The sequence below is a fragment of the Staurois parvus genome, unplaced genomic scaffold, assembly GCF_062004578.1.
Source record: "Staurois parvus isolate SC_StPar_1 unplaced genomic scaffold, SC_StPar_1.0 ptg000166l, whole genome shotgun sequence".
Lineage (NCBI taxonomy): Eukaryota > Metazoa > Chordata > Amphibia > Anura > Ranidae > Staurois > Staurois parvus.
In genome coordinates, this window is record NW_028317962.1 from 4,920,449 (window position 1) to 4,946,443 (window position 25,995).

Here is a 25,995-nt window from a genome sequence, read left to right on the forward strand (position 1 = left end):
GTGTGTGTGTGTGTGTGTGTGTGTGTGTGTATATGTGTATATATATATATATATATATATAATGGACCATGTTAAGCTTACCCTTTTTGTGGTGCTTTCCATGCACCTTGCTCCTTTTAGTCATGCTAATTTTGCAGGATCAAATCCTGGGTTTTCTAGATGTACTCATGAGCCACTTTTTACAACGTTTGAAGGTTGTTCTAGTCAGATTCAGGGTTCTTCCCTGGTAAGCCTAAGCTTTGCAAGATTTTGTTTCTCTGCTGGTTTTCCTAAGGACATCTGTCCTATGTTCTTTGCCTGGCACCTGTTCCTACTAGGGTGGATTCAGATTTACCAGCATTTCCCCTATCAGGGGCTCATCTAATGTCTGATTTGGGTGTTTTTTCCTTCAGGTGTCTCTTGGGTTGATAGAAGGTCCCTATTTTATTATTTTTTTTGGGTTTGTCACTGGTTGTTGCTGTTTGTCCACCCCTCAGTTGTACGTCCCGATAGATGACTTAGTGCTCCTAAATGAGTGACAAATATAAGAATTTTGTGAAGAGGAGGTATTATTCTGTTCTGGCCTACATAATTTGTTAGTATTCAAGTGGTTGTAAAGGCTCAAGGTTTGTTATCTTTATGCACTCTGTGCATGAAAGTAAAAAAATCCTTTTCTGTGCAGCAGCCCCCCCAATACTCACCTAAGCCCCCTCTCGATCCAGCAATGTGCACTGGAGTCTCTGCTATCCCAGGACTCCCTCTCCTCAGTGGATGAGACAGCCTGCTGCTGTCATTCACAGCCAGTGTGCCAATGAGAAGGGGGGGGGGCCAAGCTGCTACTCCGTGTGTGAATAGACATGTGGAGCAATGGCTTGGGAACGTGCTTGCTCAGTTGTCCCCATAGCAAGCTGCTGGAAGACCCGAGAAGAGGAGGATTCAGGCTGCACTGTGCAAAACCACTGCACACAGCAGGTAAGTATGACTTGTGTTTTTTTTTTATTTAAATTTTAAGCCTTTAGTGTCACTTTAAGTCTTCCTGTAGGCAGCAGTATAACCAGACAGTTGATGTCTTTCTGTGTCTCTCGGTGAGAAGAAAAAAAAGAAAAAAAAAAAAAACTTTGCGAGGAGTATAAAAATCCTATTATATGTGGATCGCACTAGCATGGTTAATAAGGACGCCAAATGCTCTGTGCTCAATAACCCGATTCTATATTTCCTTGTGTCAAGTGGCAGTTTCCGGTTATTATTGATGATTTGCTGTAAACGAAATGCCGCTCTCTTTCTCGCTGTGTGTCATACAAGCTCTTCCTTTTTATGTTCACTGTAAATTTATAGATAAGTGAGGCTATAAAGCGTTTTTCATGTGTTGTCCTCTGTTTTTGACCTTCTAGCAACTGGAGCAGATCCAGAAAGAACTGAGTGTGGTGGAGGAAGACATAAAGCGTGTAGAGGTGAGAGACTTGATCAAATTTTTGTCTGCAGCTGGATGCTTTTGGCAGTCTGTCTGCTAACATCCATCTGTAAAGTCAGGTGGCTTTAGATTTGGATCATTCACATTTATTTATTTTTTTAATTTTTTCCTCTGTTTTACCTCCTCTTTTGAATCCTCTCGCGCTTTCTCCTTTGCAATTTTGCTCGCCTGCACTATTTATATTTTGTGTTTATATTTGCTTTAAAAGGCCCCTATTATGATATAAATAAGAGAACTGTCGTTGCTTAAGCAGTCACCAGAAGTCTGGCAATTACAATACTGGCTTGGGCATATGCCAGGAAGGCCGTGGGTTTTGTTGGAGCCTGAAGATCAGCTTTGATCAATAAGCTGCTACATCAGTGTCACACTTTTGCTGTTGTAAAGTATATAACTACTATTTCATTTAATTTTTGTTTTTTGGTTTTTTTTTTTTGCAGGAGATGAGTGGTTTATACTCTCCACGCAGTGAAGATAGCACTGTTCCCCAGTTTGAGGCCCCCTCCCCATCCCACAGGTGAGAATATTAACACCAGAATTTTGACTGGCTGCACCTCTGGAAATATAATTATATCGTTATTAAATGGTTTCACTCTTCCGATAAGGCCTCATTCACAGGGGCATCAAGGCCCACAAACCGTGGATGAGCCTCCAGGTGCTGCGTGCAGGCAGCCCATGTAAGCATATGGGGATGTAGCAGCTGCACAAACTCACTGCGCGGACTAATTTGACAGGCAAGCTGGTTTGAAGCCCTGGCATCAGAGCTGCTCACCTGCACATCGGTCATATTAGGATGCGCCCCATACCCTTACATGGGATGCCTGCATGCAGCGCTTGGTGGTTTAAGCTGCATAAACAGACAAGTCCTTTCATGGTTTATGGGTTTCAGTGCCCATGTAAGGCTGTCCATTTTTGTGGTTCATTTCTACGGTACCCAGACCCTGAAGACCCCTTCAGGGGTATAGCCGCAGTGACGGGCAAAGCCTGAACCTCCCTAGGTCCAGCATAATGGATAAGGTAAAACAGGATTTCCCTGTATGTTTACACAAGTTCTTGAATTTTCTTAATGTGTTGAGGCAGAGGATTTGCGTGTTTTGGGTGTTGGGTAACCCTTGTTATTTTTTCTAATCTCTTGCGGTGCCTCACCACAACTCCTCGATGACATTTTCCCACCCTCCCTATGCAATGAGAATGCAATCCACATGTTCCTGCACTCCTGCCATCTTCTAAAGAGACATAGCCACAGAAACATGGTCAGAGCCTGGATTATAGCAGCTCCTATATCAAGACTTGCACAACCCCATCCATTTCACACATAACGATGAGTTCCTCACTGGATCCCCTCCCTTATCAAGGGTGGAACACAGCTGGAAAGTTGCTGGGACAAAAGGGCCAAATAATTTGTGTTCTACAGATGCCCTACAGGATACTCTTAACAACCGCTCAGGGTGATAGTCATGGCCAAAGGTATTGGTCCACTTTTTTTTTTTTTTTTTTGCGTGGAATGTGTCAGATTTGGCTTTTTGTTTCTCCACTTTTTTGTGTCATACCAATACAAACAAAGGAAATAAACACGAGAATGCCTAAACATGTAATTGCAACAATTTTTTGCGTGAAGTGGTGCCAATATTTTTGGTCATGACTGTAGCTGTTCTTTTGTCCCAGAGCAATAGCCTATTATGACACCACTGTCTTTGTCGGACTGTGGCTATTTCTCAAGCACACATATTGCCTGTCTGGCAAAAGCACAGTTCTCTGCCAGGTCTAAATTCTTTGTAAAACTCGAAGCACTTCTAGAACCTTCAAGAATGCTGCAGGTCTTCCAGTCCCCCTAATCCTGTTCAAGATTCAGAATCTCCTTTCTTTAAGGTTGTTCTGCAGGAAGATATTGAGGGCCTTGATTTTGTAGCGGAGGCTGCAGAGGATTTTCTCCCTTCTGTGTTTTATTAGGTACAAACTGCAGCTTAATACGTCTATGACCTGCATCAGCAAGTCCCTATGAACAAGAAGTCAAAAAGGACTTTACCCATACACACAGATTGATTGTACACTTTGAGGACAGGTTCAACCCTTAGAGGATATACACTTCTGATCTTTTTGCTCATTCTGTTTCCTTATTCAGTATATACAAAAATAAGTGCTGCTATTTCTCCAGCGTGTCAAGTGCTCATAATCACAAGTATAGATAAATATGGTGTACGATACACATAATTGAAACTACCAAAACATTGTAACATAAAAACACATGTATGTGTCACAGTCCAAATTGTGCATCAATAATAAAAACTCTTCTTTTATCCAAAAGTTTTTATTTTTTTATTTTTGTAGGACCCTTTCGTCCATCGCTTTGATTATACAAAGATATACTGTACACAGCAATTCCCCATTACAGTATCACTTCTTCTCACCTCTATATCTCAAGAAGGTCTTAAGAGCATATGAATCATCAAATATTCTCTAATCTTATCCACTGATCTTTATAAATCCTTTATCTGTAGAGATGTATTCACAGTGCAAAAAATGTACTTCGGCTTTTCATCTTTTTTTTTTTTTTTTTAAATCAGAATATCTCATTCATATAGCTTGATAAAAAATATAGAACTCAATGTAGTGTAAAATCTGTCTTTATTAAAAATAGAATCACAAGAAACACACATGTAACGATGCTTCCGATCGCACTGATTTAAAATGCAGAGGGAATATGACATCAGGTTCCATATTTTTAATCAAAGAAGTCACTGGGGGTAGAGGTGCTTTTATCCCACAAGAAGAAGCCTAAGTCTCATTCTTACAACTACTACTTCTACTCAGAGGAACAAATTATTTTCATTTTTCCCAGGCATCTACTTCCAAATCAAGACTTTTCAACTTTTCTTGCAAGCCCTGGACTACCACAGGTGAAATAATGGCAAAAACTCCTGCACATAAGTGTGCAAAGCTGGAAATGGGAATTGTCAGTGAGATGTGGACATATAGGAGGTTCAAGTGAGTAGGCATAGCCTTGCAGCTCTCGTGAACAACAGGGGATGTCCAGAAGCTATGCAAAAGGAATAAAACGAGCGCACTGGCCTAGCGCATTATCCCGAATTTATTAAATGTAATAAATTGTTATTTGAGATAATGTGCTAGGCCAGTGCGCTCTCTTTATTCATGGACTACCAAGTCTGCCTAGAAGCCTTCCTAACAAAGAACAGGTGCCCCCACTCTCAGGAGTGTTGGGGGCATCTAATGGTGTTTGTTCCAGTCTGGATCTGGGACTCCCCAACCTCTGGGTCCTGTGTATCATTTCAAAGGGGTACAAAATTGTTTCTATCTATGCCCCCTTCACTTCTTTAGCCATCCAGTCTGCTGGCTTCACCTTCTGCCAGACCATAATAATGCCTGTTCAAAGTTCCAAAACCAAACGTGGGCATCCGCCCAGTACTGGACCTAAAATCTCTAAACAGGTTTCTTTTGTGTACTAAAATTCTGGATGGATTCAGTGAGATCGGTGATTACTTCTTTACAGAAAAAGCAGTTTCTGGAATCAGTAGACATGCTAGATGCTTATCTAAACATCTCCATCTTTCCTTCACATCAGCACTTTCTGCATTTGACTGTGAGGGACAACACTTTTCCAATTTTTATAGCACTGCCATTCGGGTTCTCCTCTGCACCCTGAGTGTTTTTACAAAAATGCTTGCCCTGCTTCTGGCTTTTTTACAAATCCAGGGCATTCATGTCACATATTACTTGCATGATCTCCTGCTGAGGAACAACTCGGGCATACCTTTTGTCTGCCAACATCCATAGGAAGATTCAGTTTACACAGCCAAAGGTTTGGACAATCAAATTTCCAAAGTCTAGCCCTCACACCATCTGGAGTACTTGGGTCTAATCTCCCACACATCTCAAGCTAGAATTTTCCATCCCCAAGAGAAGGCTACTTCCTTAAATGAGTAGTATGGGATTTTTTTTTTCTTTGTTTTAAATCATACTTGCCTATGTGGATGCAGCGTCTGTCTGATGGTGCATCTGTCCCTGCCGGCTCTAAGGGTGAGAGTTCTGCCCCCCTCCTTTGGCTGTACTTCTCCTTTATGGTCCCACATGAGGACCCTCCGTTCACTTCTGCAATAAGGGCCTGATAGTAGCCTCCTTCGAGACAGTTCTTTTTGCCCAGTTTCACTTCAGACCTCTTCAGTCCAAAATGCTCATGACACTGAACCAACAAATTCAGTCCTTGGATCACATAATGTTTCTGTCCAGCCAGACAAAGCTATTCCTGACTTGGTGGGTCTCCAGACCTGCCCTAGACTTGGGAAAGTCTTTTGTTCACACATCCTGAAAACAGGTGACAGCCTTACAGGCTGGGGCAGAGTTTACAGCTTCCTGACTGTTCAGGGTTCTGGTCCCCACAGTTGTAACTGCCCAGCAACCTCCTGAAACTGAGAGCCATCAGATTTGTCTCTACTCTTCAACACTGGACCTGCCTTCTGCAAGGTTACCTAGTCAGGGTACAGTCAGACAATGCCACAGCAGTGGCCTACATAAACCATCAGAAGGACACCAGAAGTTGGGCTGCCCTAAGAGAAACAAGTCTGTTACTCTCCTGGATGGAGACTCACATTCCAGCTCTCTGGGCCATCCACATCCCTTGAGTGGACAGGCAGGCAGTCTGTGTCCAGGGCCGATCACTCACATGTGATCGCTGCACGAGTAATTACATGTTGCTTTCAATGGGGCTGCCTATTCACAGATACCTATTCGCAGGCAGGGTGCATTCACACCTGCAAATGGTGTTTTCTGGGGGCAGACCTAGTATATATTTTTTGCCAGTGTCCAGTTACATGAAGGTAGTTGCATATAAGCCATGGTCTAAGAAAACCAGTCCTGTGTTTCCTGTACTGCTCTCAAAGTTGATGAGTTTACTGGTAATTCAAAATTTTTTTTTTTGTCATTGACTGGACAAGATGAATAGGGGTGGTAGCATCATAAACTCTACCATGTCCAATCGGAGAATGTTAAAAAAAAATAAATTTAAAAAAAGACAACGCTTATTGTGAATGGCTTCAGTACCATGTGAGCAACCCCCTGTGGTCAGTGTGCAGGGGGAAGCGTGTCAGGCACTACAGGGATTGTCAGGGTTTTTACTTCAAACCTTTTACCCTCTAGGGCTTCCTAGTTTAACATTTTAATCCTTTATGGAGTAGTTTAACATTGTTGTCACTTAACTCCAATGTATTTTAACCTTTTTTTTTTCTTTTTTTTTTTTTTGGGAGATGCTGAGACGTTTACCTCTAAGATTTTATTAAAGTCACAACTAATCTTTAGTAGAGCATCGAGTTACAAAGACAAACAAACTGTGATGCAGTCAGAAACCTCTAAAACCCTCTAAGTTTATAAGTTCTATTACAAAAGAGTCCTAACTGGACAAATGTTATGTCTTTTATAAAGTAAATCATATATGTGATTGACTGACTGGAATTCTACTTTGAACTCATTAAATAACATGTTCTTTCCCTGGTCACCTTTATCTATGGATCGTTGATCTCAATATTAGGTTAACTAATCCAGTTAGATTACAGCCTAAGTGTCCTGTGTTCTTCCACATGTTATGTGTTTTGTAGTGGTGCACCAAAATGTAAATTCTGGTGCCGAAATCGATACTGAAAATTCAGAATGCATGTGGCCGAAAACCGAAATGTCTTCGTATGTGGGGGTGTGGAGGCTCCAATTTTTTTTTTCTCCTACTGTCGTGTGTGTGTGTGTGTGTGTGTGTATTATATGTGTGTGTATTATATGTGTGTGTATTATATGTGTGTGTATATATATGTGTGTGTATGTATATATATATATATATATATATATATATATATATATATAATATGTATGTATGTGTATATGTATGTATGTGTGTATATATATATATATATATATATATATATATATATATATATATATATATATATATATATATATATATATATATATATATTTTTTTTTTTTTTACTTGCTATCAAGTGATTTTATTGCTATCACATAGGGGACCAATAGTCCCCAATGTGATAGCATATGAGTGACAGGTCCTCTTTGTAGGGGGGAGGGGGGTGGGAGGCAGTGTGTGCAAGGAGGGGGCAGGAGAGGAGCAGTGTATACAGAGAGGCCCCCTCACTGGCTATCACTATGTGTCAGTGCTGATTTTTAATTGCAATTGCCGGCTTTTTTTTTTTTTTCGCTATGAGCTGTCACTTTCCTCAGTGGTATAGGAATCTTTGTTTCTTTTATCTCATGAAAGAAACTAAAAGGAAACTTTTTTTTCTTTTAGCATGTGGGGGAGTGACAGCTAATTCTGTGAGCTATAGTGAAAAAAAAAAAAGAAAAAGCCGGTAATTGCATTTAAAAACAGTCACTGACCTATAGTGACAGCCAGTCACTGTATACACTGCTCCTCTCCTGCCTTTTTCACCTTTTTCAGCTATTATCCCCCCCCTCACATCTGCAGTACACACAATCTACTGTATAGGCTAAATTTTTCCTATCTGCAAAATGCCGATATGTTTTGGTGGCCAACATTTCAGTGCATCCCTAGTGTTTTGCATGCTGGAAATCTGATCTACACCCCTGCCAGTACTTAAATGGCTTTTGCTGGAGTCTCTTTAAGTGAGTTTATTTTTCAATTCCGTAGGTGAGCTATTTTTCTTAGTGTGTTGCAGTAACCCATTAATGAAAGATGTCTTTAATTTAATCTGTGACTGTATCTGTCATCATCGTGTCTGTTTTCCTGCTTGTGCCACTTTTTCCTTGTCTAATTTGGGTCATCAAGTTTAAACCCAAAAAGCCAGGCTAAATAGTAATATCTTTAGAATGCATAAGTAACGCTTCTATTTTTTTTTGTTTGACAGTAGTGTAATTGACTCAACAGAGTACAGTCAACCACCTGGATTTAGTGGAAACTCTCAGGTGAGTTTTTTTTTTTTTTAATACTATTATTTTTTTTTTCTTTAGTATTATAACAGCAAAACACTGCTTGCTTCCTTGTACCTAAACTGACCCTATACCAGCAATCTAGCTGCTAAAAGAAACTTTCATTGAAAGAAAGACATAATAAACTATCAAGCAAGACTTTAGCTATAACATTTCAATAAATGATAAATGTAGAGCACGTCTGGTGCAATTCTAATAACCCCATGATTGGAGAGACTGGACTTGCATGGCCCTTGGGTTATGCACCCCCGATCCAAAGGCTATCTGGAACCTTCTTAACTACATGCATTTTAGAAATCTCTAGTTGACGTGTGTACAGTACATCAGTGTCACAATTTTCCTAAACTCAAATCTGGCAGTCTTTATTTCAATAACCTCCACCACATCTGTGATTAAACAATTTAAGATTTTCTATGTTATAGGGAACATCTAGAAATGTAATTGTACCTAAGAAGTACCATGCAAAATGCAATTAGTGCAACCTACAAGGCACTGCTGCCTTCAACTGCTAGTCTTGGGAGATTGTGGAACAAGATTTTCTCACTGTTCTCCTTGTAAGAAGACACTGATAAATACACATTGTGAAGTCAACCTCATATAACCCTGCCTCTAAATTTCTTGTGTCCTTCTTTTTTTTTTTCTTTTTTTTTTTGTCCTTTTCTCATGAACAATTAGAGCAGTCTTGTGACTTCTTTCAGTGTCCATCAGAGCAGTAGTTCAAGCTTGTACAAGGAGTATTCATTCTCCCCTGATTGTCCTGTGAGGGTGCATTACCCCTGACTCTCTCTGTCTGGACAGCACTGATTGGCTCTGTGCTGATCACATGCACTCTCCCACAAAAAACAAAACCTCTAGCAATACACACCAAACAGAGCATGTGCAGCTTTCCCCAGGGCAGGCTGGATGCTTCTTAAAGTAATTTGGTAACTGGTTACGCAGGTTTGCAGTATGGTTATCATACCCCAGAAACACCTATAGGTAATGGTTGAAAAGAACTGTCTTTTTTTTTTTTTTTTTTTTCCCTTTCATCTTAAGGGTTTTTGTTCAGTTTTTTTCATTTAGATTTTGTGCTGTGAGGACTCACATTCATGGTTCTCTTTTGTGAGATTAGTTGTCTAATCAAATAACAACTTTCCTTATCATGGATCTTCTTTTTTGTGAAGTCACAGACAGGGTTCGGTATGCTAGGCTTTTCTGTCAGTTAACCAAATGCTTTGGTATGTCTGTTCAAACTTCCTCTTAGGAATCTTTTTTTTTTTTTCTCTGCTACCTGGCCCAGTAGTTTTTGTTTTTTTTTTTTTTTCTTGTTGACCACGATATTTCTCGGTCTGGTTTTCTCTTGTTTAGGTAATATACTGTTCCTCCGGATTTTAGTGGATGGTTGGGCTTTACCTATTGGGGTCTATGTCTTCTAAAGAAAGCAGTTACCCTTTAGCATTGGTCTGTCCTGATCTGGAGCACCAGACTGATCCTCAGAGCCCTGCCCATGGTTGTGGAAATCTCCATATTTGGTTTGGCCCTTTATTCATTTAGCCTTTAGGCATTCATTTCTTTTGATATTCTTTTGTAGTATGATCACTATATCTATAGGATCTAGCTTTGGCTGTTGCCCACCCCTCAATTAGGCTTCTTTTGGATATCCTGACTGTTTAAGAATTCCTAAGTTCCTGTGTCCCTTAATGGATGATAAAGTAAGATTTTCCTTAAATCTTTTTCTTGTAGTTCATTGAAGGACATGGGTTTCACCCCTCTGTTACTGGCTGTTTGCGCTGTTTGCCCAAGACTAAGGCATGAATGTTAGAGGTAGTTATACAGGCTCTGGCTTAACAATTCTGGTTAGCCAGTGTCCTGATGTCCTGTAAGTGGCAGTAAACCCAACTGTTTAAAGTAGAACTACACTGCACCTGAGCACCACAAACCAAAAATTCTATTTAATTCATTTTTAATATTCAAAGCCCACTCAGCCATCTATCCATGTTTCCATGCTTGATTTCCTGAGAAATCACTTTGAAAGACACTCCTTAGCATTTCTGGCCATGGCGATCTTGAGTAAGGGCAGATGATTTGTGCAGTAGTTACCTCCTGGAATCCACCTGCCCTTAGTTCAGGTACAGAGGCAAGAGGGTGTGCTTAGCTAAAAAAAACCCTCCTTCCCTCTTGAAGACTCTTGCAATGTATGACTTCATTTTCCTGGGTATGGAAACCAGGAAGTAACTGAAAAAATATTAGAAAAAAAAAAAAGTTTAAAGCAAATATGAAATAACTTACTATTTAATAATGCTAGCAGCATAAAGATTAAAAATAGTCATTTGTTGATTGAGAGAGTGAAGTTTCGCTTTACGCACTCCTAAATTCCTGTAGGTCATTTCCTCTTACTTTTTATCTGCAAAGACGTGCATTTATTTATTTTCAAAAGGAGAACTTATCCTTTAACTCTTTAACCTTGCCTTTCCTCCAAATTTTCAGGCATTTGATCAATGGCATTTCTTATAAATGTCTGCAGGTGGCACTGTTGTCTTTTGTAAAAACTTCAGTTCACAAAGCTGAAAATGTAGTTTCAGTTCAGATTTGAAAGGTTCTCTGAAAAAACAAAAGTTAATGTGAAGGATGCTTTTTTGCTATTATAATTGCCACATTTTCTTCTGTTAAAATCTGTTACTTTCAAAAGCGGTTTTATGTTTTTATGTTATCTATTGTGAAATGTTAAAAGTGTCGCTCCTTCTTCCTGTCCTCCCCTCAACTGGTAGTTTGGTCAGAAAATTAAGTCTTGATAGATCGCATCAGGATGGCCCCTTTTGAAAGTATAGCTATGTAATACATTCAAATATGTGTGTATACTGTATAATCAAGTAAAATTTAAAATCCAGCAAAGTAAAATCCTGTTCTGCTCATGCTCAGTTCTCATTGTGCTTAAAATCAGATCTACTAGAGGCCAATCTGCTACAGACTAAAGAGTTACAACAAGGAGGAATGAAGCAGCCTGTGTTAGGGAACTCCTATATTAGGGAGGGAGAAAAGATAAGTATGAGAGGTGACAGGACAAACTCTGCTGCCAGGGACACACAAAAGAATGAAACTTACAAATGATAGTGTCTTATCTCCCTGATATTCTCTCCTTTCTCCCTCATGGGCAGCCTGTGAACTTCAGCACTATAAAGCTCCTGTCAGCCTTCTTCTCTATCTGAACAAAGACAAATAATCAAGGCTGGAAATATACATATTTAATTACAGAAAGTGAGATATTTTTGTGACCAAAGAGAGGGGGAGAGATTCCAATAAGAAGTGACTGCTCTGAGCTTCAAAAAATCGCAGCCCCCAGCAAGAAGAAACAGGAGTAATGCTGGAGGCAATTTACAGCATACACTAATTTTGGTAGCATAATTATTAATGTGGAATGTATATTCTTTTGTGAAAGAATGTTAACTGTTATCAAACCGCCATAGTAAGTGGTAAAATTCCACTTTAAGTGATGTCACTGGGACAAAACTTGAGCAGAATTACCCACAGAGGGGACAGGTGAAAAAAAAATAAAATCATAGAGGTGTTTTTTCTTCTTTACGCTTAAGTGCTTCTTCACGCAAGTGAACATGTCCTGTAAGTTCAACTTGAAATAGTGAAACATCTTCTTTCACAGTAAATTCATCCCCTAATGTGTACACATATTAGGAAAATTCTGCTAAGCCCTGGTTCACACCAGTGCAACTTCAGGTGCGACATGCGATTTGCAAATCGCACCCGCCGTTGAATCGAATGTATTTCTATGGCACTGTCTTAATCTGTGCAATTTGCAGTAGTGCAAGTTCCTGCACTATTTTTCTGATTCTATTGTAACTTGTATTGACTTCTGTTAAATGAAGTCACAAGCCGCAGTGAAATCAGAGGTACAAATCCAACTGATCTGTGGCTTTGAAATTACGATACTTCAAGTGAAGCAACGAGATTTCAAAGTTTTTTTTTGAGATGTGGAGGCCATAAATGATGCTGATGAAATCTCTCCCAGCAAGGCAGTTCAGTTTTTCTGACTAAGGTTTCTCTTGTCATTAGGATGTCTCTTCTCTGATATCATTGCTGTGCCTGTGGAGTGTTTTGAGACTTGTGGACTATGACTATTCACAGACTGTGTTTAGTGGTCTTCTGACTGATTTGATCAAAAATATGTAAGGTCACTGTGCTGTACACTTCTGCCTCATGCTTTTGTTTTCTGTGTATGTGAAGTCATTATTTGCAGTTGGAGCAGCTTCGCTGTCTCCTTATTAAAATGAGAGAAAAAAAAATGAATAAGCAGTCAATCTGTTGGCTAAGAATTAGTAGTATTTGTAACCCAGCAAGTGAAGAGTGACAGGCGAGGTGATCTGGTACAGCAAGGGGATAGAACATTACTACTTCAGTCCAGAGAGGCAAAACCCTTAAACAGGAAAACATTTACAGACAATTCTTATTCAAAGAAGGTTATTTATTGTGTCTTTAGCCAATGTGCTTGGGGTTTCAGTATATATTCTTCATCTGGCTGTATCATGCGGTGAATTACTAGTTTAACCACTTGCCTACCGGGCACTTTCACCCCCTTCCTGCCCAGGCCAATTTTCAGCTCTCAGCGTTACAGCTCGTGAGGAGAGAAATGCCAGCATTTCCTTATATACATGCGATCAGCTGTGATTGGACACATGACAGAGCCAAAGTCAAAGGTGATCCGCTGTGTCCCGGGGACACAGTGCACCACCGATCGCCGCGCTGCACATTCCCGGGGAACGCATGCGCGGTTAGAGTGGGATGATGTCATATGTCGTCCTCGCAGAACGAGAGAACCACCTTGCGTGCCGTCATTGGATCTCTAATGTTTGCAGTGGTTGAATGTGACCAACTTGGAAATGAAACTGTACACCTTTTTAAACAACTGAAACAAAAGGCTAGGCACTGTCACTGGTTTCTAGTGAATTGGGGAACATGCTTACAAACATTTGCTGGTTGTTATAAGCTTCTGCACTTTGCATCTTTTAAATTTCCCTCGTTGCGTCTTTAATTATTGCTCCCTAACAGGCAGTATTTGCATAACGGAGTTAGTGGGGTTTTTTTTGTAGTTGTAAGTGGTGAAGATTATTTCCTTTGCGCATTCTATGCATGAAGGTAAAAAACCTTCAGTGTGCAGCTCCAACTAATACCTGTGCAGAGTCTTCATCCAGCGCTGTCCACGGGAGCTTCTGTTGGGTGTTTCTTTCATTGATTGAGAGACAGCAGCGGGAGCCATTAAGGAGATCAAGGGCGGGACTAAGCCACGCTGTGTGTCTCCATAGACACACAGAGCTGGCTCGGGAGCGAGCACGTACAAGTGCCCCCAACACAAATTGGCGAGGGAGAGGGGCCACAATTGTCGACGAGGGACCCGAGAAGAGGATTGGGTTTGCTTTGTGCAAAACCATTGTACAGAGCATGTAAGTATAACATGTTTGTTAGTTTAAAGAAAACAAGTTAACCTTTAGAACCACTTTAATTGTGTTGTGCTAATGCAATGTCCATTTACCCTGATGGTCTATCACCTTTTGTGGAATTGCACTGCTAGGCCTTGCCAACCATTGAAACGTGCAGTATTATTTGGCATTGTACTACCTACATTTTTTAAAACCAATACAGGACCTAATTTTGCTTGCTATTACATTAGATTGTCTTTATAGTATCAGCACTGTCCTGCTTTTATTTATTTTTATTTTTCCTTTGTACTCCCCTTGCAGACAAAGAAGCAGCCTTGGTACAACAGCACTTTGGCATCACGGCGGAAACGTCTCACTGCCCATTTTGAAGATTTGGAGCAATGCTACTTTTCTACCAGGATGGCCCGTGTATCAGGTATGTATAAAGAACCAAGTCTGTCAACTTGTGGTTGCAATTTTGTTTTTTTCTTCAAATTTGGTTCTGTAATAGTTTGAAGCAACCTGCCAAGTACCTTTTTTTCATGCAGCTAGTCAAGCCTTTGCCCTTTTCTCATATCGATCTCTCCCAAATGAGATGCTTAAATCAGGATTATCACTTTAATTTTGGCAGAACAAAAATTCAATTAAGTTCGTATGTGGTTTGTGCCATGGTCTTTCTTTCAAATGCTTTGGATTTAGTTTTTAATTGCAGTTGTCTTTTCTATTCCTTTTGAGAGATGGTCTTTTATGACGTTATTTATGTCTATATCAGCATTGTGAGCTCTGCTTTCATTTTTACTGGTTCTGTAACTAGATGCAGTGGCTTCACATGTTCTACCCTAAAAACGGATGGAATATGTAATATGTTCCCAAAGGTGAATTTATCCTTTAAAATCTACACCACCTAAATAGATTAATTCCTTTCAGTGTGATGAATAATTTCAAATCATTTGGCAATCTATTTAAATTTCTTGCCAGACTTGTCATCCACAACCTTCTTTTTGAGGGCTTTAGCACTCTTAATCTTGGTATGATTAAGGTAAGAAACCACTAAACAGCTCATCCACTCCCTCATCATATCACGACTCGACTACTGCAACTCCCTCCTCACTGGCCTGCCTCGCCGCTGGCTATCCCCGCTTCAGTCGATCCTGAATACGGCTGCCAGACTCATTCACCTTTCCAACCGCTCTGTCTCCGCCACCCCCCTCTGCCAATCCCTCCACTGGCTTCCGATTGCGCAACGGATCAAATTCAAAATCCTAACACTGACGTACAAAGCTGTCCACCACACTGCCCCGAACTACATCACTGACCTAATATCAAAGTACCGCCCAGCACGCACACTCCGCTCCTCACAAGACCTCCTTCTCTCTAGTTCCCTGGTCTCCTCCTCCCATGCCCGCCTCCAGGACTTCTCCAGGGTGTCACCCATCCTCTGGAACTCCCTGCCCCAACCCATCAGATTATCACCTACCCTCCTCTCCTTTAGGCACACCCTGAAAACCCACCTCTTCAGGGAAGCCTACCCCACCCCCTGCTAACTTGCCTCCCTCCTCCACTCTTCCTACCACCCCATCCCCCACAGCTATCTCCTCCTGTGCCACCATCCCCTCCCTCCTAGATTGTAAGCTCGAAAGAGCAGGGCCCTCAATCCCCTCATGTTTTGCATTGTATTGGTATTGTTCTGTCACATGTTCTGTTCCCCTTTGTAATGTACAGCGCTGAGCGAACTATTGGCGCTTTATAAATACTGTATAATAATAATAATATAATAATGATTCCTCCACTCAGCAAAGCAAACCCCATATCTTTTATATAGGGGTTTTAAATAACACATATCCTACCTTTTTCTAAAGGTGGTTCTTATCATTGACCCCTAATCTAGACTACCTGATTCTATTTTCATGGATTTCAAGTGGTAGTAATTTAAGGGTGTACTTACTTTTTTAACCACTTGCCTACCAGGCACTTATACCCCCTTCCTTACCAGGCCAATTTTCAGCTTTCAGCGCTGCCGCACTTTGACAATTGCGCGGTCATGCAACATTGTACCCATATGAAATTTTGATCATTTTTTTCTCACAAATAGAGCTTTCTTTTGGTGGTATTTAATCGCCACTGGGCGCTTTACTTTTTGCGCTATAAATTAAAAAAAGTGCAAAAAATTTGAAAAAAAAATAAAAAGTTTTTGTTTCTTTTATAAAATTTTTCAAACAGGTATTTTTTCTCCACTGATTTGCGTTGATGAGGCGGCACTGATGGGCACTGATAGGCGGCACTGATGGGCACTGATAGGCAGTACTAATGAGGTGGCACGGATAGGCGGCACTGATAGACAGCACTAATTAGGGGTCACGTATAGGCCGCACGGATATGCAGCACTGGTAGGCGGCACTGATAGGTGACACTGATGATGGGTACTGATAGACGGCACTGACTGGCATCACTTCTGGGCACTGACTGGCGGCACTGACTGGCACAACCCCTGGGCACTGACTGGTGGCACTGACTGGCAGCACTGCTGGGCTGCACTGGTGGGTGGCACTGGTGGGCTGCACTGGTGGGTGGGCACAGGTGGGTGGCACTGGTGGGCACAGGTGGGTGGGCACAGGTGGGTGGCACTTCTGGGCACATGTAGGTGGCACTTCTGGGCGGCACTTCTGGGCACATGTAGGTGGCACTTCTGGGCACAGGTAGGTGGCACTGCAGAGTGGCACAGGTGGGGGCACTGCTGGGCACAGGTGGGGGCACTGCTGGGCACAGGTGGGGGCACTGCTGGGAACGGGTGGGCGGGGCTAGTGGGCGCACTGCTGGGCGGAACTTGCGTGTGTCACTGCTGGGCACCGATCATCAGGGCACTGATCATCAGTGCCCTGATGATCGGTGCCGATCCCCGCTCTGACAACTGCCGGTTCTCGGCAGTACTTTCCTCACGATCTGACAGCGTGAGGAAAGTGCAGCCGAGAACCGGCACTTGCATTTCCCTGTGATCAGCGTGTCATTGGACACCGCTGATCACGTGGTAAAAGGCCGGTGGGATCGGCCTTTCACCACATCACATGATCAGCTGTGTCCGTAGGACACAGCGATCACGGAGATCGCCGGGTGCGCGCCCCCTGGGGCGCGCAGGAGAGCGCGTTCTGGGAGGACGTCATATGACATCCACTCAGAACTGGCCGGCCGCGGTGAAGCCGTCATTCGGCTATGCGCGGTCGGCAAGAGGTTAAGCAACCTATTCATTTTCGTTTCTGCATTATAAAATTAAATACACATGGTTTATTTAATGTGTCATCTGTTCACGTACAGTATATCATCCTAATCTTTTGAATAAAGATCTAAAACTTCTCTAAATAAACCTTGGTGGTTCGTGTATAACACAAATAATTTGCTTAATAAATGGTTTGATCCTTCTGTATTGGGAAAGCTGCACATTAAATAGTGCTTGAATACAGAAACACAAAAACAGCAATGCAGTACTAAATTAAAATGAACTGTCCCTTTGAGGGGACATCACACCCAATTTTAGCACTGCAAAATCTAAAGTTTGCCTGTTCAAACCTGTTTAAAAAAGACAACCAATTCCCATGGTTACGTTCTTACATGACTGTATATAGCAACAACCGTTTTGGTAGCGCTTTTCAAAATAAAGGAAAACACTATAGTTACATCACAGTTCAGGACAATTTATCAAATGGTTTAAAGTAGTTGTAAACCCTTACATATGCTCAGTGAAGTGACCAACTTCAGGTGATACACAGAGATGAAACAACTCTTCCTACATAAGTTGTACCTGTTTATCTGCAGTCTTTTCTTCTCTACATTCGTTCAAAGTAGAGAATGTATACAGCTGTCTGATCATCCAGAAAGCAGAGGGTGGGGAGCTGAAGTTACAGTACACTCAGTGAAGAGTTGATTGGAAGGAAGGGACACTCCCCCTTCACAAAGGGACAGAGCGGAAGCTGTCAATCACAGGCTATGTGCTGGATCTCCTTCCTCTGTCACCTTTATTCCACTTGGTGTCAGAATTGATACATGCAGATAACAGAGGAACAAGGCAGCAGACAGAAATGCCACTTAGTGCTGTTAATGAACACAAGTCCACACTATAGAAGGATATGGTTTGTTCATATTTCATGTCTGAGGTATACAACCACTTTAACTGGGTCATTAAACATAGTGTTAAAACTCATACCGTTGTCACTCACTGGATTTTCTGCTACTGTAATGTCATTAATTGAGTCTTTAAAATAGTGGGAAATTGAACATCTGTGAGAAATATAGGACATGTCACACTAAAATAGCTTATTATTACCTTCCTATAAATTTAATGCCTTTCATCTCTTTTGTCCTGGTGTGCTGAATCCAGAGCAATGTATTTATCATGGCTTGATGAATAATGTTTTCCTTACAATTACTGTTAAACTTTCTGCACACTGTTCACATTGTCAGTATTCCGTTTCATGTTTCCCCACTGCCCTCTTTAATGATTCAGCAGCACGTTGTATAGTCCCACGTTCGTATTTAATGGAGACCCATGCTGCTCAAGTCAGCTCCTCTGTACAGAGAACTTTAAAGGAAAAGTTTTTAATGTATTTTCATTGAACACATATTTTCAATATTCATTGCAGTGGTTACTTTAAGTGCATTGCTGTAAAATGCTGCAAATCTGCAATTTACTGCAACTGATTGCAATGAACCTCCTGGCCACATTGCAGTGCAAACGGGGCACTAATGAAATGGCTATTTTCTGTTCCCTAGCTGTGGCCTGTATTGATCCAGTGCAGGAAAAAAGCAGGTCTCCTTGTATAATGTGAACAAGCCCTAATGTAATTTTTGACACTTTTACGTGCTCACTCTTTATTTTTTGTATTGCATTAAGGGCTCATGCACATGGGGCTTAACCACTTGCTCTCCCGAGGATTTACCCCACTTCCTGACCAGGCCATTTTTTGCGTTATGGCTCTGCGCTATTTCAACTGGTAATTGTGCGGTCATGCAACGCTGTACCCAAATGAAATTTGTCCTTTTTTCACCCAAAGCGTTTTCTTTTGGTGGTATTTGATCACCTCTGGGTTTTTAATTTTTTTTTCGCTATAAACAACAAAAGACTGAAAAATATGTAAAAAAAAATATTTTTTTACTTTGCTATATAAAATATATAGTAAACTCAAAGTTTGTTATAAATTTAAGCCAAAATGTATACTGCTTTAACTATGTGTATATTGATTGCTTTTTGTGAAAGTTATAGCGTCTACAAACTATGATATAGATACTTCAGTTTATGCCATTTTTTGCTATACAGCACTGTGGTCATGCAATACTGTACATAAATTAAATTTATGTCCTTTTTTCACACGGAGAGCTTTCTTTTGGTGGTATTTGATCACCTCAGGGTGGTTTTTTCTGTTTTGTGTTTTTTTGAGCGCTATAAACACATTTGTCATAAAAAATATCCAATAAACTCATATTTCGTTATAAATTTTAGGCCAAAATGTGATTTGCTACGTGTTTGGTAAAAAAAATCCCAATAACTGCATATTAATTGGTTTGTGTGAAAGTTATAGCATCTACAAACTGGTATAGATGCTGGAATTTACACAGCTTTTACTTTCTGACTGCCTATCACATTTCTTGAGGTGCTAAAATACCAGGGCAGTACAAACATCCCTAAATGACCTCTTTTTGGAAAGTAGACACCCTAAGCTATCTGGCTTGTGTCATGTTGAGTCCATGGAAGATTTTTTTTTTTTTTTTTTTTTTGTTTCCACAAGTTTTTGGAATATGACAATTTTTTTTTTTTTTTACACAAAGTTGTCACTTAAATGATATATTGTTCACACATGCCATGCGTATATGTGGAATTACACCCTGAAATACATTCTGCTACTTCTACCGAGTATGGAGGTACCACATGTCTGAGACTTTTTGAGAGCCTAGCCACATACAGGAGCCTGAAATCCTACAACCACTTTGAAAGCCTGAAGGTGTGTAGCTTCCTCATTGCACTTCCTCACTACCTATCACTGTTTCGGAGGCCCTGAAATGCCAGGATAGCACTCCCCACCCAAATGACCCATTTTTGCAAAGTAGACACCCCAAGGAATTTTAAAAAGATGCATTGTGAGTATTTTGCAGATCCTAATTTTTTTTTCCTCACAAGATTTTGAAGAATAAAAGAAGAGAAAAAATGTTTTTCTTTCATTTTCCAAAAACTTGTGGCAACAAACGAGATCTGCAAAATACTCACCATGCTTCTTATCAAATTCCTTGGGGTGTCTGCTTTCCAAAAAGGAGTCATTTGGGGGGAGAGGGTTTGTACTATTCTGGCTTTTCAGGGCCTCCGAAACTGATAGGTAGTCAGGAAGTATAACGAGAAAATAATTGGATTTTGGGGTCCTGCACGCGGCTAGACTGCCAAAAAGTCTCATGTGGTATCCCCATACTTGGGAGAAGTAGCAGAATGTATTTTGGGGGGTAATTCCACATATACCCATGGCATGTGTAAGAAATTATCATTTAAATGACAACTTTGTAAAAAAAAAAAAAAAAAAAGTTTTTTTTTTTTTCTTTTTTTGTCATTTTCTAAAGACTTGTGGTAAAAAAAAATTAATTCTTCTGTTGACTCAACATGCCTCTCAGCAAATAGTTTGAGGTGTCTACTTTCCAAAAAGGGGTCATGTTGTGGGTGGGGGGGGGGGGGCATTTCATGCCCAGCATTAGACATTTATGCCACACATCGCTCACTCTTCTAACCACCTGAAGACCAAGCCTTTTCTGACACTTTTTGTTCACATAAAAAAAAAAAAAATCAGTATTTTGTGCTAGGAAATTACTTTGAACCCACAAACATTATATACCGTATTTTTCGCTCCATAAGACGCACTTTTTTCCCCCCAAAAAAGGGGGGAAAATGTCAGTGCGTCTTATGGAGCGAATATGGAGCAGCTGGTCCGGTATTTCCACCGCCGCCGTGTCAGAATACCGGGCCGGGCTCTCAGCTCTGCAGTGGGACCTTACCTGTTCCTCTATCCAGCGGCGCGCTGTCTTCCCGGCTTCTGTAGTGTGCGTGACAGCCGGGTCCCAAGTGCGCATGCGCAAGAAGCGGTGTTCTTTGTGAATGGTAAGGCGTACCGTGAGGACCATCCGCTCCGTGAGGACGTCGATGACGAAACGCGTAGGGCGGAGCTTGATTGATGTGACGTTATTACGTTTTTGGCTGCCAGCTACTGCGCATGTGCTGAGTAGCCAGGCTCGTTTATGTGATTGCTGTTATGCTGTTGATGCTGGTGTCGGCTGGGACACCTCTTGAGTAAGTGCAATGAGTACCTAATAAAGGAATTGGTTTTTATAATATTGCACCATGAAGTCTTTCTGTTTCTCTCGAGTGCTTGGCATTTCCCCCCATGGATACGTTTGAAGGTGGTCCTTTATCTATTGGAGAAGTGGATTTTCGATTAACTATAAAGTTTTTCATCCTGTTATTTCGATCGATGAGGATCGGTGTGTTGCAGAGTTTCCGTTTCTGAAGATATATTTATGGATGATCTGCCATTATATTATCAAGGTTTTTTGGTGAAATTTTTCATATTTAGACACTTTTTTTGCACAAAAGTTTTTTGCACTTAAAAGTTTTTTTTATATTTTTTTGTGGTATTGGCATATATATATTTTTTTCTGGACTTATGATTTGATGATTTCTTTATATACATTTATATATTTATACACATTTACTAGCGCAAATTATTTATTTATTGGTACACTTTATATATGGTGATTTTTTGCAGCTGGTACACTATTAGTAAGTTATATAATTTTGACCATAGGCGCTATTATTAATTTTTCTTATTAATGTCGACAAACTGCATACATTTGTAACATCCATAGGCGACGCGTTAAAAGCCTTTATAGGCTACCATTTTAGATTTACACAGGTCTAGTGCTAGAATTACTGCCCATATTCTAACGCATCTTCTCCCGCTGCTTGTTAAAGTAATCCTGCAGCTAATTAGCCACTAAGATCGCTTTTACATGAAAGCCAATCGCCGGCTAAAGAAGAAAAAGGAAAAAAAAAAAAAAAACGAAAGCAGGATGATGCCCGAAGCTGTTCAAAGTACAGTGATGCACCAGTACGTCGCTGGTCTTTGTTGGGTAATTATGCTATGTATGTTTTTTTTTTTTTTTTTATGTAGCCTTTGGGCTGAATGGGGAAAAAAAAAAGATCTCTGCCAGAAAAAGTGTGTGGTATGCCCACCAATGGAATATACTGCCCTGCATCCACCCACTCTAATGGGGTGGGCACACATGAAATGGTGTTTTTTTTTTTTTTTTTTTCTTTTGTCCAGAAATGAAAAATAATATATGGTGACGCATAGGGGCCGTCTACTCACTGGCCACCCCAAACCCCCATGCTTGAGCATATATGATCTTTTTTTAACCGCAGGTGAAAAATCTCATCCAACAGCTCTGCATACACTTATGTATATTCTCTGGGAGGGAGAAACACTGCTTGGGTTGCCTAGGCGATCCAAGTGGGAGTGGGTACATGTGAAAACCAAGTACTCCCCTCCCCAAAAAAAAAAGAAAAAGAAAGGTTAGGTGCCAAATATTAGAGGAGAGAGTAAGGAATAGGAACAGCAGAACTTCTTTTGGGTGAAGTTCAGCTTTAAGTACCTTTTTTAGGTTCTGTAATCGGAATGTAGATGCATCAGAACTAGAGACGGGATGCTTTGCTTCCCAGTTGAAACAGGTGCCACTAGTACATGCTTTGTATTCTTCCCCATGTGTTTGAGTTGTGACTACTTTATCATATCTATTTCTGGCTACCTTTCTGTTTTCAATTTCTTTCCTTGTATAGCTAAAATGAGAAATGGTTTCTCAGAGAGCTGCACCAGCTCCACATCTGTGTTGATGTTGCCTGTTAAGCACATAGCTGCCTTTGAACTATAAGCACATTTGTTGTACAAGTCGCAATGATTTATGTGTGTGATCATAGTTAAAGATCTCAAAGCGAACAGGTGCTGATATATAACTCAAGAGCCAAGATCAATTTTTTTGTAATGGCAATATGTGTTTCTTCACAAGAGACATATTTATCCTTGTGAGATTGGAAGATGAGAGATTGATAGAAAATGGACCATATGATTGCTGTGCATGTGGATGGAGAAGATGGCATTTTATTTAGTGATGGTGGAGGGGAGATACGGGCAGGAGGGGAAGGGTTGGTGGGGGTTTACAGGGACATTCACCAAAAGGGATTTCAGTTGTTGGTAGAGCATGTTGGGATGTTTTACTTCTGGTAAAACACATTTACCCTCCCATCACTCTTACCTTTTAAATATCGCAAAAGCTCCTTTGACAAAGTCTCCCTGTCATAGTGTAAGGTTCTTTTCTTGTCCACCCCAGGTGTAGTATTTACATCCATCAGTTTGGTCTTCTCTGTCCTATTCATTTAAAAATTAGTTACCCCTTTGGCTTTAATATTTCTAATGGACATGACCTTTTCCTGGTTACATAAAGGAAACAAAACCTCTTACAATGTTTGGTGCCTCCTGGAGCTTTTGCCATATGTATGGCAAGTATGCCCAGCTTGTTGCACACTTACTTTGAAAAGTACCCTTCTGCAGATATGGTGGTGTTTTTCCCTTGTTGCTTTGTCATTGGCAAGTTTCTCCTTGCTCGGTCGTCCTCTGAGAAACATGGTGATTTCCTGTCTTCATCTACCCTTCTTGACGAATAATGACCCCTATGTGGACAGGGAGTAGGTGGCAGCACAGTGTGGATGGTAAATTATATATTATGTGCGTAATATTTCCACTGCAAGTACACACAGCAGTATTCTATAGTCTGCCTATACAGTCATTCATTGTATGTCTTGTCACTTGACAGAGATGCTGGGAAATTCTAGTGATCTAAAATGTGGAACAAAATCTGGCTGTGCTGGGAAACCTTTAGAACGGAAGTTTAGAATGAATATTTTTTTGGTGGGAAACAACACTATGTTCATTAGTTATATGAAAGTTTGTGCATATCATTGCCTGCTAACAAATCTTCACTGCTGCCAGATCCTCAAAGCTGCTAGATACCGTCTTCAACAGCTGTCTTCCAGTTCTGTAAATGTTAGCTGCTGTCTTGGCTACACACAGGTTGCGCCGTCCACTTTCTCACAACCCCAGAATGCCATGCAATGTGGGATTGTAGTAAGATCAGCTCTGTGAAAGGCAGAGAGCAAAAGAGGGTGGGCAAGTGGTGCAACTTTTTTTGTAGGTAAGGCTTATACGGCTTTGGATGTGAGCCCATGAGGATGGTATCTGGAAGAATTAACAGAGCAAAAGTTTTCCTTTTAACTGTTGCGTAACTATGTATCTTTCAGATACATATATAGCCATATGCTGGTTGCATAGTTCTTGCTTCTAGTTCTGGGTGATATTTATCTGATTTAAAGTGTAAGTCCAACTTTTAATTGATGCTGGAAAGGGTTGAAAAATTTTTCAGGGTTTTACAGTTTCTTTGTAGCAGCGGTGAAAATAAAGATTCCCTTTTGTGTTCTGCTGATAGTTTCCCCCACTTCCCATCCTATCTGTAAAGGAAAGTCCCATCTATGAAAGAGTCAAAGGAAAAACTCCCCTCTACTCTCGCTCAATTTAGTGACAGAGGTCATCCGAATTAAAAAATAAAGTTAAAAGGAATTTATATCTGATTTTGTTCCATACAGATCAATCTGGTGTTATACCTTCCAGGGCTACAGACCACAAATATAAAGAGACTGTTTGTTTAAAAATATGCAAATCTCAACAGATAACTTGGGATGGAGAGCAATTCTCTCCTTAGATGCTCAAAAAGCATTTGATAGCGTAGAATGGGAGTACCTATGGGAAGTACTGTTGACTTTCAGAATTGGACATAAATTTCTTACCTGGATCCCACTCTTGTGCAGTAACCCCATAGCTAGATCATAGCTAAATTGAAAGCCATAACGCCCTTTCTTGCCCATTTGGGATACACAGCAGGACTAGACAGATCTGTCCTTTGTCTCCACTTTTATTTGCCCTGGCTATAGAATCATTGGTTATAGCCATCACAGACACGCACCAGACATAGCGGACTTCAGGAGGGAAACGAGAGAGGATAAGGTGGGACTTTATGCCAACAATGCCCTTGTGTTCCTCGGTGATACACGACAACCTGACAATACTAATACTGCTAATCTTACAATTCAGAACATTTTAAGGCTTACGTATTGGGGCAAATCAGTCTTACTGTCCATAGACCACCTTAAAGACCTGCTGATACACCAAATCCGTACAGTAAATATTTTAAATATCTAGGAGTGGTTGTATCTACAGACGTGCATGATTGTGTCCCTTTTTCTGAAACCACTGTTGGACAGATTTATGGCTAAGTGTACTAGCTGCCCTTTTCAGTCATTGGAAGAACAAATATAATCAAAATTATCTGTGTTCCTCAACTGTTATACGTACTTCACAACTCCATCTGGAAAAAAATCAAAATGTTTTAAAATGATTTTCATTATTTTGTGACCTTGTTTGGGAAAAAAACATCACCCCCAAATTAAACTGTCCACAGTAGAGCTGCCCAAACATACAGGAGGTTTAGCCTTTAACACTTATTAGGATAGGAAAAGGAAAGTATATTTGATAGTTCAAAAGGTGTACTGCTCACTAGGTGTACAAAATAACCCCTCTTCGCTCTCTTAAAATCCAGATGCCTGAAAACATTCACTCAATACCCCACATATGTATTCTGGATAAAGTATGGCAAGCTATGGAAACTTCTGTGGGCATTAATGGGTTTATGCAATGTACTGAAATATGGAACAATGCTGAATATGGGGAGCTATACAAACTAAAAGATTTTGAATTGTACACCAAAGGGGTTAGGTATGTTTCCCAACTGTTTGAAAATGGTATTGTCAAAACATTTTGAACAACTATGCACTAAATTTGATATTGTGCTGGAGATTTTTTCCAATATTGAGACATGCTATTCAGACACAATCACACACCCACAGTGTGTAGCTTTGAATTGTGTCTATTAACTCACTGTCAAAAAGTGACTCTAAAAAGAGGCATATATCCAAAATCTATGCTATACTCCTCGCCAAATTTCAGGGAACACATAGAGAAAAATGGGTCAGAGATTTGGAAGAGCAGTGGGAAG

General features: G+C 40.6%; 1 protein-coding gene across 1 annotated transcript in view; it reads left to right on the plus strand.

Annotated features, from left to right (window-relative positions):
* Positions 1-25,995, plus strand: part of COP1 (COP1 E3 ubiquitin ligase) — a 266,316-nt gene that overhangs the window by 77,803 nt on the left and 162,518 nt on the right. Inside the window, exons 7-10 of the mRNA XM_089676332.1 lie at positions 1,371-1,430; positions 1,888-1,964; positions 8,329-8,386; positions 14,137-14,251. Coding sequence (XP_089532458.1) covers positions 1,371-1,430; positions 1,888-1,964; positions 8,329-8,386; positions 14,137-14,251 — 310 coding nt within the window. The remainder of the gene's footprint in view (positions 1-1,370; positions 1,431-1,887; positions 1,965-8,328; positions 8,387-14,136; positions 14,252-25,995) is intronic.